The sequence below is a fragment of the Egretta garzetta genome, unplaced genomic scaffold (genome assembly GCF_000687185.1).
Source record: "Egretta garzetta isolate BGI_Z169 unplaced genomic scaffold, ASM68718v1 scaffold154, whole genome shotgun sequence".
Taxonomy (NCBI): domain Eukaryota; kingdom Metazoa; phylum Chordata; class Aves; order Pelecaniformes; family Ardeidae; genus Egretta; species Egretta garzetta.
The window spans coordinates 2,247,120-2,258,474 of NW_009259600.1; the positions used below are offsets into that span (position 1 = coordinate 2,247,120).

General features: G+C 44.4%; 1 protein-coding gene across 1 annotated transcript in view; it reads right to left on the minus strand.

The window, feature by feature from the left end:
- The window catches only part of GEM (GTP binding protein overexpressed in skeletal muscle), a 6,384-nt gene extending 2,450 nt beyond the window's left edge, over positions 1–3,934 (minus strand). Inside the window, exons 1-2 of the mRNA XM_009638340.2 lie at positions 3,601–3,934; positions 391–467 (exon numbers count right to left, since the gene is read on the minus strand). Of these exons, the coding sequence (XP_009636635.1) occupies positions 391–467; positions 3,601–3,934 (411 nt within the window). The remainder of the gene's footprint in view (positions 1–390; positions 468–3,600) is intronic.
- Positions 3,935–11,355: the final 7,421 nt, after the last annotated feature.

The following is an 11,355-nucleotide window of genomic DNA, read 5'->3' on the forward strand; positions in this document are numbered from 1 at the left end:
TCCTGCTGTAACTGTAATGGGTACGGTTTGAATCACAGTTAGACTAAAATTAATTCCAATGCGGTGATGGTATGAGTACTTCACCACAAAGGAGGGCAAAACTTGCCCCAAATAATTCATTGTGCTGGCTTTAGACTGGAATGAACATGGTCTGGAAAATGGCTTGAATGTTTTGTTTTATCATTAAGAAAATAAAGAAGGCTTGTGCTTCTCAGGCTCACACTGCAGAGCCATTAGGCATGGTGCAGGGGTGGAGTTAATCCTATATTTTCCCTGATGCTGAAGTACGGAAAACACCTACTTTCTTGTGCAAAAGATACCTACTTTTGATATTAGCACTCACGGATAGGCACTTTTCTTTTGGCATTTGACTAGAACAAATAAAATTACCTTATTATCCCACATGTCGAGCAGTATAATGGTTGCACTTTCCCCATCCACCATCAGGGTTCTTTCATACGTGTCTTCTGGAAAGAAAAGCAGAAATGTTGGAAATATATTATTTTGAGGCATCATATACGTTACAAAAAAACCCCAAGTCATTAAATATGTACAATTTGTTCATGGTTCAAGTTATAGAGCCAAATTTTATGCTGGCTCACATTCAGTTCTTTTCCTCATTTCCATCATCACTGAACCTGCCCTCTGTTCAATACTGGTTGTCTTACTTTCCATGATATATGAAGGAGGCTGAAAGATCAGGAAACGAAATGTTCATTATTTTGGCTGATATTCTCTTTATCTTATGTGGGAGAGAGAAAATAGAACCAGTGGAAGAAATAACCAAAGGCTGAACATTTGCCCCATGGGAGCAGCAGAGTCCAGCAAGGCTGAGTAATGGAAAATATTTGCTTTTGCTTTAGCAGGGACAGTTTACGGGTGAACAGTCACTGCCGCTGAGAGCAATACAGCTAACAGCCCACCAAGCAATGAGGACAGGGGGTTGTGAGACAAGAGCTGCTGAGTTTTAGAGAGGCTGAGACTTCTGCTGCCTCCTAGTTCTCTCCCATTTCACCATTTCCCACATGACCTTTGATGTCAAAAAGCAAAGGAATCAACAAACCACAGAAGTTTAGTTATTTTGTACTGAGGCCACAAAAATTCAGACCTGGATTATAAATGCCTTGTGACAAAGGCACAAATCAGATTTGCTTAGATCTGGCAGGGGGGGAGGCAGGTCTTCTCACTCATAATTTTGATCAACCCTTGCTGTGAAATCTCAGTCTGGCTTCTGCTTCAAATACTAATCTTCCCTCTTACCACCAAACCTGAGGACATTTGGGTGAGCAATATGGGGCTTGGACCCATCTCTAGTCTTGCGTTGCTGGTCAGTGAAAAATGCCAGGCTTTGGGCTTCTGAGCAAACCACCCCTCTCACTGCAGCAGGTAAGGGGTCTGTCCCAACCACACTTGTAGATAGGACTGTGTCTTAACCCGTGCCTTGTAAAACCTCTGCTGGGCATTAATGGAGTGAACTTTCCCCTAAATTGTAATCAAAGCCTTTCCTCGAAACCAGGAATCTACATCCATGCAAAAGAATGAGCCAAAAATACTACACGTTTTAAATCAAATCAGAAAGAGCCTAGGCTTGACACAGCTTGAAATGGAGATATTAAAACCACAGAGCTAAACAAGAGGAGCAGTTTCCCTTGCGGGCCCACTAGCAGGACACTTGTGTTCCTTAGATTGATGTTACAGGGCCAGTCCATAAAAGCAGCTGTATTCCCTCTGTGAGTTGGCTACCCTGAAACCATCCCCTCTTGTAATAATATTTCCAGTTTGCAAGCTGAAGTTTGGAGAATAGTTTCTTCAACTGATTGAGCATCTGCGTGGGAACAAGCTCCATATACACCCGAGGACAACATCCTTCTCCACTCTGTTACGCGTGGAGAGGCTACAAATACATAATCACATGCCTTGAAAATATTATGCCCAAATGGTCATATTCAGCACTGATTTGCACCTTGGTCAATCCTAAGGGACTTCTGTAGGATATAAAACATACTGAAAGGGAGCAATTAGACACTGAAAGGGAGCAATTAGTTCATCTCATGCTTATTTTGCAGCTGACACTAAAAAAAGGAGAGAAATGCAACAATAGAAAGTTTCCTGATACTTCAGAAAAGCTGACCTTGGCTACACTCCAAGCAATATTGCTGGGAGTGCGAAGGGAAGAGGAAACCATGCAGCTTCGCGTGGAGGAGAAGGAAACCATCTGACAAGGGTGTGCAAAGCAAATCAGCTGCCTTTTCTGACTGCTTGCCCAAGGGTCCTTTTCTAAGCACTAGGAAACTCTTTGTCAGAGATACTCCAGGCTGAGGAGCTGGTGGGATTACAGGAAAGACCAATGGTAGAAGCTGAAGGCAAAGCACACCTGAATAACAGATTCAGAGTGACTGCACCGTGGGGAACTTCAAATCCCCAAAGGCACAAAGGTGTGTGCCCCCTGTCTGTGAGAGCAAGCGAGGAAAATGTGGGTCCCATCTGCCTGATGCTGGGCTGGATTAAATCCCGGGTAAAACCTCTCCTAACCGGAGAGGTAAAGAAAGAAGAAGCTGTCCTGTCTGTGCTTCAGTGAGGACTGGAAGAGAAGCCAAGAAACTCCCTGTGTTGGCTCTGGCACCATGGCCCCAAGAGAGTACAGGCAGGAGAGGGAAGGGATACGGGAGAGATGAGGAAAGTACTGACAGTCCAAACCAGCCTGCAAGCCGCACGTCCTCCAAAAGTGACAGCGCCTGCCTCCTTAGAGCCACAGCAGATTTCTGCTTCAGCACAACCCTTCCACACCAATATCTCAGGCACGGTGTAGCTCAGGGCTCAGTGCCACAGCTTCACCTTCTGCATGATCTGATCTTTGGGATTAAAGAACATTTCACAACCTAACTAAAGCAGGGGACAGCAGCGAGGGGGAAGTGTCAAAGAAAGCCCTACAGCTTGTGCCTTTTCCCCCCATTTGGGCAATAGGAATTTCCTACACTGATGAAGGACCTTTGTCTGTTTTTCCCTTGGGGGAACCCATGCTGGGCGAGTAGCATGAATGAGATATATTTTACCGAAATTCCATACAGCCTACACTGAGGTAATGTGTTTATACAGAAAGGCTGAGATGATTTTTAATGGCAAATATTTTGGAGATGATTGAAAGACTCAGCTTATTATTTCTCAGCATTTCATTCTCGTAGACCACAAGGACCTTCAGTGGTTTTCTCCCCCCCATAGAAAGCTGGAGTCAGCCCCACGGAGCCAGTGGTGACACAAATGTTGCATCAGCATGACAGCTGAACCAGCCTCCTGTGTAGCATCATCACAGGCAGGGATGAGGCAGCTTCCAATAGGTGTTTTGAAACGAAATAGCATGAGAATCTGAATTGTTCTCTTTCAGAGGTTTTTTGATCACTGCTAGTAAATATCTTACTCATCTTATTTTGCTTTCTTGTTTCCTTAAGACAGATGCATGTGTTGCACAACTTTTGATGATCAGATCCAAATGTTTGTTACCTCAATTTTTGATTAAATGGCTTCTCTGATTTTTCTGTGCCAATTACTACTGGCAGGGCTGATTGCGAGCAAACACAAACACCCCAGGGCGTAATGACCTACCTCCCAGCACCTCACAGTCGCTGTCGATGCTGTCATGCACCCCCGCAAAGATGTTGGCTAGTGAGGACTTGCCAACGCTCTGCTCCCCGATCAGCACCACCCGGTAGCAATTGCTGCCAGACTCAGAGGAGATGACGGAGTCAGACGACTCCGAGGACCAGCTCCTTCTGTAGTATTCATCAGGACTGATGGTGTATCGCTTCTGTGGGTTGTACTCGTTGGAGTCTTTCTGGACCAGCAGATTCTTTCCATCAGCAGGGATGCTCCATCGCTGCTGCTGCTGCTGCAGGCTGCTGTTGTGGGTGCGACGCATGGTAACGTTGTTCAGGGTCATTTTTTTATCCCTAGTGAGAAATAGGGAAATCACAAGCGTTACCCACAGAACATTTAGAAATGCATTGAAGCCTTTTATTAACTTCAAAGCAGCATGTCCTGCTCCTCTATAGGGTTCTAGTATGCAACAAAAGAAAAACGAGACTTTCTGCACTCTTTCGTAGTTGCTGGCAGACAAAAAAAATATTTCTAGTTAATGTGCCAGAGGCTTTTCCTAGGGATGATACCACCCTTGCGTGTGAAATCCTGTCTTTGTTTAGCCTTTACAAGCTCACGGCTGTGCTAGGTGCAGCCCAGTCCTGGAGAGTGAGGCATTGCTGTGTCCCAGAAGGAGAAGAAAGGGGCAGCATTCGCCAGAGCTGTCCTACGTGGGAGCTGCATCCTTGCTGAGAGGCAGCCTATGGCACCTACAGGTACCACTGCCCATCCTCTGGGGGCAAATGGTCCCAGTTGCCGCCAACTCCCAGTGCAGCTGGGTGTAACAGCATCTTCCACAGTGTCTCAGTTAAGAGCTGAAACTTTTGGGAAAGCCATAAGGCATCACTCCCTGCACCCTTAGACAATTCCAATATGAGAAAAGAGCCATGCAAGCAGGTCTTGCTATAATGGGGTGGGTTTGGGTTTTGTCTATGGCCAAGTAAACAAAGAATGACCCTGCCTCAGACAGTGGCTTTTTGGCTGGTAAAAGGGAGGACACAGTCAAGTCCGACAGCTTTTCTGAGGAGGTACAGATTCTAGCTGCTGCAGGAGGGAGCGCTGGGAGAAAAACTCATGAATTTACAGATATTAAATAACAACTTAATTTACTGCACAATTGGCTAGATGGGTACACTCTTCTTATCTAAGCATGGCTCTTTTAATTACATTTTACTCAACGAACTCTATTTTGCCTTGCTTGGAGGTAGAGGACAGTGATGTCATTCTCACGGGCCAACAGCTACCATTTTTAGGAAAGTTACTTTGATGCATTCCATTTCCCAAAGTGACAGTTATTTAGACATTTTCTTTCTGTCATATATCTGATGTTCCTCAGCCCTCTTCTCCATATTAGTAAACAGGGTAAGTGTCCATAAAATGCACCCGACCACTTTCAAACCTGAGTAATAGGTGGTGAACGAAAAAAGTACAGAAGCGCATCAAAACAACACATGCAAATCTCTATTCCTCTTCACACAAAACTGCCTGAAAACTTCTTAGAAGAAATGCACAGCGGGACATAGAGCGAATACACAGAAGCAGCGCGCTCTACCTGAACTTATTACCGCATACGCAGTATTTTCTGTGTGACGTGCAGTACTGAGTGGCAAAACGAGACCGTTTGCCTAGTCCTAGCCACAGTAACTTTGGCAGCAAGCAATACGTCTGACTAGGAATCACACACCAAGCAAAGACTGCTTCACGAACAAAATTAAGTATTTACTGCAGCTGAATTTTAAAATGTATTTTTTCCTTGCTGAAAAGACCAGATGAGAAAAGCCAGCTCCGATTCAGTCAAACAACAGAGCCTAACCCACAACTTGCAATAAAGTCATGCACTAAACTGTCACAAACATGACCATTTCACGATGTCGCCCCTGACAAATTATCATCCTTCATTAAACAACGCCAAACGAGTCCCTGTCGCACACTGCGTTCCACGTTCAAACTGGATTTGATCCCCCCCCACTGCGTTTAGCTGTCTGGGTCCCTAGCATCGCCAGTAGAAGGCTGCGTCCAAAGCAGCGCTGCCTTACTTCTGCCAGGGTCCTGCAGGCAGCTGGGTCCTTTGCTCGCGCTGCCCGTCTCCCTCGGCCGGGTGCAGTACGCTGAGCTGCTCGGCCGAAGTAAATCCTCTCCTGCTTTGGGGCTGCCTCTTTAATTCTTTCTCAGCAAACCTGGTTTATATTAAGCCCATCTGATCAGAGACAGGGCTTTTCCGTGACGTGGCTGGCCTTTCCATACAACGGCCAGCCCCCAGCTGGGAGGAAGCAGACATGCAGAAGAGCAAAAACTTGCAAACAATCTCAAAAGACTTACTCAAAATCATGTGATTGTCTTAATACTGCCAGTAAAATAAACACATTCAGTTCTCGCAGGATGAAAACAGGAAAGTGGAAAGAAAAACCCCCAAAATAATACATGCTGTTTCGCCTCGCTCAGTTTTTCATTCAAACGTTATCAAAATTAACGATGTTTAAAAAAATGACATAAGTTTCATTAATGCATAAAATACTGTAAATGTGTTATGTTCTCTGTCTGCAAAATGCACTTAACCCCCTGCTGGACAAGACTTTTCTTTGGAATAAAATATCTGAATGTTATTTTGGAAGTACCCTAAAAATAGGAATATAATTTTTTTTAAAAAAATTAAAATCACATATCTACAATCCTATTTTTCTCTGACAGCCTCCAAGTGACTGCACCCAGTTTCCTGGACTGCATAATCGGCTCTCGCTTCTGCTGCAACCCTTTACTAACAGGGGCTTGAAGAAACATCCAACTACAAATCCAGTGTTACTCTGGCTGGATGGTGGCAAAGATGCATCAAAACACACAAAGCCTGCACAAAGGTGGAGCAGCACAGTGCTGATTCCATCCACAGTTCCTTAGGAAAGATGAATGTGTAGTGTACGTGTCAGAAACCCAGGGTCTGCTCCTTACATTTTTATATAATCTCATAGCTCATTGGCAGAAGAAATTTCGCCAGAAGGAAAAAAAATCCAAACCTGTAATGTGCACTGCCAAGTGGCACTTCTAACAACACATGCAAAATATTTTTTGATTAACAGATAAAGAGTAATATACTTTCACAGAACTACTCAGTAGTTCACCACAAGCTATATGAAAGCATACGGAAGCTCTATAGTCAGCCTTCAATTATCCAGATTCTGGATTAACAATGAGGAGCTCAGAATCAAGCTCCTACAGCTTTCCTATATATTTACAATCTCCTCATTACTTTATCAGCCCCTGAAACCAACAGGTCACTTATTCTTATTGCACACGTAGGAAGTCTCAACAACTTTGCTGCTGAGCAGGGGCAAGAATATGTTTTTTCATGTGCCCATTTTTCCCAGTCATGGGCGAGCAAGCCTTTAACTGGCAACGTGCCTTGATTGAAGGGGGTAGTGATATGCAGGAAAGAATATCAGCTGCTGTGATTGCAGCCTAGCACTTATTTTACATTCCTCCACTGTAATATTGACCGGTTTTCCCCTGAAAAACCAGACCTTTACAAAATTCTTCAGCTGAAATCTGCTTGCTTTGGTTCCCCTTTGGCTTTATTGCATTCCTGTGTCTTTCATGGGGATTTTCAGGGCCGTCCTGAGCCCATTCTCAAGTTTAAAAAGCCAAGAGCATTTCCCAAAGCGCTCCCAAGTATCCTCTCATCAATTTACATGGAAATTATTCAGATCTACCAAGGGGAGAATGGAACAAAAATACATCCTGATTTTCCTTCACCCTCATTTCACTGCTTGGCAGCAGCTGAGCAGGTGCCAAATCCTGCATCTCCCCCTCACCTGCCCCTTACCCAGCAGGCTCCGGGTCTCTGCCGCTGTGTGATAACCCCAAAGAGCACAAAGAGGCACGTGCCTCTGCGTTGGATGTACAGGGCAGCAGTTAATACTGCACAAAATGCAACAACATCTGTTTGGGGAAGGTTTATGGCACAGCCAGTGGTTTGCAAGAAGACTTTTGCTGTCAGCATACTCAGGGCCACTTCTGAAGTTGCTCAGTTTTTTGAAACATGCTGGGAATCAGGAAGGTGAGTGGGTGGCTGGAGTCCTGTGCTCTGCACCTTCGGCTCACTTTGCTCTCTTTAATTTGTCTGTAACTTGTCACCAGGAGTGAAAAAACAAAACCTGTCCACTGCAGGATTGGAGAGATTTCTGGCCAGATTGATCTCAGCAGAACTGTAGGCTCTAACATCTCGCCCAAATGTTCAATGTATATTGTAGTAGAAAGCACAGATAGCAGAAATAATCCAAAGCCAGAAAAGCCTTTATGTTTAGTTACGGTTAGTGTTAGATCAGGAATTGCTAGGCATCATCTTCCATATCCTCGTTATAAAATTCAAAGCAGACAAAGAAAACACAGCTCTTCATTGACCACACAACACAACTCTTCTCTAAGGCCATCCATTAGGGATGCCCCAACCATAGCATGACGCGCTTGCACTTGGGAAATTTGCACATGTGTTTTCCCAAGTACTGCCTCTTCTGAGCCTATTCTGGTTTTCCAATTGGACAATTAACTCTCCAGATCCCATTCTGTGCTACTGTCTGCCTCCACATGAGGGAGAGCTCTTGTTCCTCAGGGGATGCCATCAGTGCTCATGAATTTCAATCACTATATCTGCAGGGAAGACTTTTCCTTACTTTTTTTTTTTAAAGCTGGGGAGAGATGCAGCATTTTCAGCCTCCTGGTACTTACTTACAAGGAAAAACAACATGAAATATACAATCTGGGTTTGTTCAGCCTAGAGAAAAGGAGGCTTAGAAGGGATCTCATCACCACGTACCAGTACCTAAGGGGTAGCTACAAAGAACATGGAGACTCCCTTTTCACACGGAGTCACATGGAGAGGACAAGGGGGAATGGACACAAGTTGCTCTTGGGGAGATTCCGACTGGACATGAGAGGGAAATTTTTCACAATGAGAACAGTCAACCACTGGAATAATCTCCCCAGGGAAGTGGTTGACTCTACCACATTGGACACTCTTAAGACTCAGCTGGACAGGGTGCTGGGCCATCTTGTGGACTGTGCTTTTGCCTAGAAAGGTTGGACTAGATGATCCTTGAGGTCCCTTCCAACCTAGGATTCCATGATTCTATGATTCTATGAACTGAGCCCTTCTCAACAGGGCTGACTATAGGCTTGGATTTCCAAATACAATACCATAGACTGGTAGAGGCTGATGAGATGGTCCAGAATCCTGGACTGCTCAACCCTGTTCCATTCTTTTCAGGTCAACACTGCTGCAACTCAAACTGCCTGAGACACAGGCACAAGATGAGACAAACCATAAGGCCAGGTGCTGTCATAACACACACAAGTGCTCAGATGTTACTGCCTGGTGCAATATTAAAACTCAGAGTGATTGCTTTTCACCCATCTTATCCATTCTCTGCTTCAATAATCACGTCTTAAAGGAATGCTCCTGGCAGCCAGGATGAAGTAAACATCGCAGAGTAACAGCTCTGCAATCCTTCCCCAGCCAGTTACAATTAGGCTAGGTGATGCCCAGAGCAATTAGGCAGAAATTTTCCATTGGATATAAAACAGTAGTTCTTTTTAGCTGACACTTAATTAGCCTTTCTGTATTTATGTGTATGAAGGCAAAAGTAGTTCCTCAAATCACCTGGCATGAGGGTTGTGCATAGAGAGGACCTGAATCAATCTGGAGGGGGAGGGAAATGCAAGGGGGAAAACTCAAACAAAGCAGGAAAAGCAAAGTTCAGATGTATTTTAACAGAAATTGAATGCAGAGTGTCTGAAAGAACACTTTCTTTCTATACATTTAGTAGAAGAGTACATCTTCATTTTTCCCCTCAGAAGACCCCGCTTAGTAGACCATGTTCCCAACAGTTAGATGCCTGTAAAGGCAATGACTGAAGTCCACCGCCTTGCTTTCCTCCACACCACTGTGGCATGTCACATTTTGCTCTGCTTCTCGCATCTGTCAGTGCCGCCTGGCCCTTGGCAGTTCTCAGCCCCACCGATAGCATCAGCTATAGACAGAAATGGTTTTGGGGGTCTAGGCACGACCCTGGGCTGGACAGTGTCGGGCACACCATGAGTCCCCGCAGCTACCATTAAGCCATAGGGCAGCTGCTCCAGCATCACCATCCATTCCCACAGCACAGAGGGCCACAGGTGAGCAAGTGCAGAACAAAACTCAAAAATATATGTGCGACAAAGCTGCATTAGGCCCATAGCAATGGGACCATTAGCTTATTTTATACCAACTCGCGCCCACAGCTTTGCCTTTGCCTTCCCTGCTTCACACCCAATGGCCAGGTAAGAGGTTTCATGCTGAGTGAGAAAGGTAACAGGGATAAAACTCTCTGAAATTGGGAGGTACGAGGTAGAGAAATGAAGGAGAACTACTGAGGGTCTTAAGTGGGCGACAGGGCAGAGAAAGATTAAATTAAGCAATAATAAAATTATTTATTTTAAGGGATACAGAGTCAGGAGCACCTGAAAGTGCCCCCATATCTAAAAAAAGGCCACTTCTCCCCTCAGAGGAGCAGATTTGGAATACTGTTCCCAGCAATTGCTTTCAGAGAGTACTGAATTTGTTCCCAACACCTTCTTTCCTCCCACACCACAGCAACATTTTTACAATTCTTAAACAGAGCACTAAAAGCAGAACATGATCCTTTGGTGATGGAGCACGAGGATAGGGAAGAAGCACTGATCTGTGCTCCTTGTGCACAGGGCAGCAGTACAAACCAGCATTAGAGCTCTCAGGGAATAGGATCAGCTATTTAATCAGCTACCTCATTAGAGAACCCCTCATTAGCATATGACTTGCAGATAATCTGGATTCTGATGTACCAAAAGGAAGGTGCGCTCCATATCTGAGCAGTGCAGAGCCTTGGTGGCTGTAATGGGTGTCCAAAAGGTATTTTCCTTTAACTCATTAAGCCGGTACAGTCGAATACTCAGCAGAGAGTGAGAAATGAGCAGCCAGAGGAAGTAATGCAGTTCAGTTCATAATAAAATACAAGTTACTTCTTAGTCTAGTTGACTGGAAAGTAAAATAATTAAAGCAACTATCAGCTGTGGAAAAAAAAAACAGTAATGGTAAAAAGCAAATGGCAAAACCAGATTACTTAGAAAAAGGACTGCCTATTTCCCATCCTTGCACTGAATGACGTTAACAAATTCTGCCAATAATTGTCCAGGGAACAGGATTAAGTCATGTATGACATAAATAAATGTGCTTTCCAGATGGAATCAATGTAAATAAATAAAAAAAATCATGATACACTAATAATAGTAGGATGTGAGCTAGCCATAAATGTTCTTCGAATACTGAGCTAAAAAAACCTTCAGACAAATGGCACCAGCACAGACCATTTTTTGTAGTTGGGATCTTGGTAGTATGTTGCAGTCCTCAGTGCAACCAGGTTTGGGAGCCATGGTCTCCTCTGCAGCTGCAGGATTCATGGGTTTCAATAACTTGATTTTATAGCACTATGTCATGGTGGTAATTTAATGTTTGCCAACTTTTACATCAGCAAACCCTAGGTTAGAAACTTTGGCAGGATAATCTGGGCCTCCGATCTTCAGAACTCTTGAAGGGAGATCCAGAAAAAGGTCTTTTGCTCTGAACGCAATTTCTTCACCATGGTGCCCAAAACTCTTACACCAAGTGTAACCAACAATAATTACCAATACTCAGGGCGGCTGGGGTGGCTGTTTCAACTTACA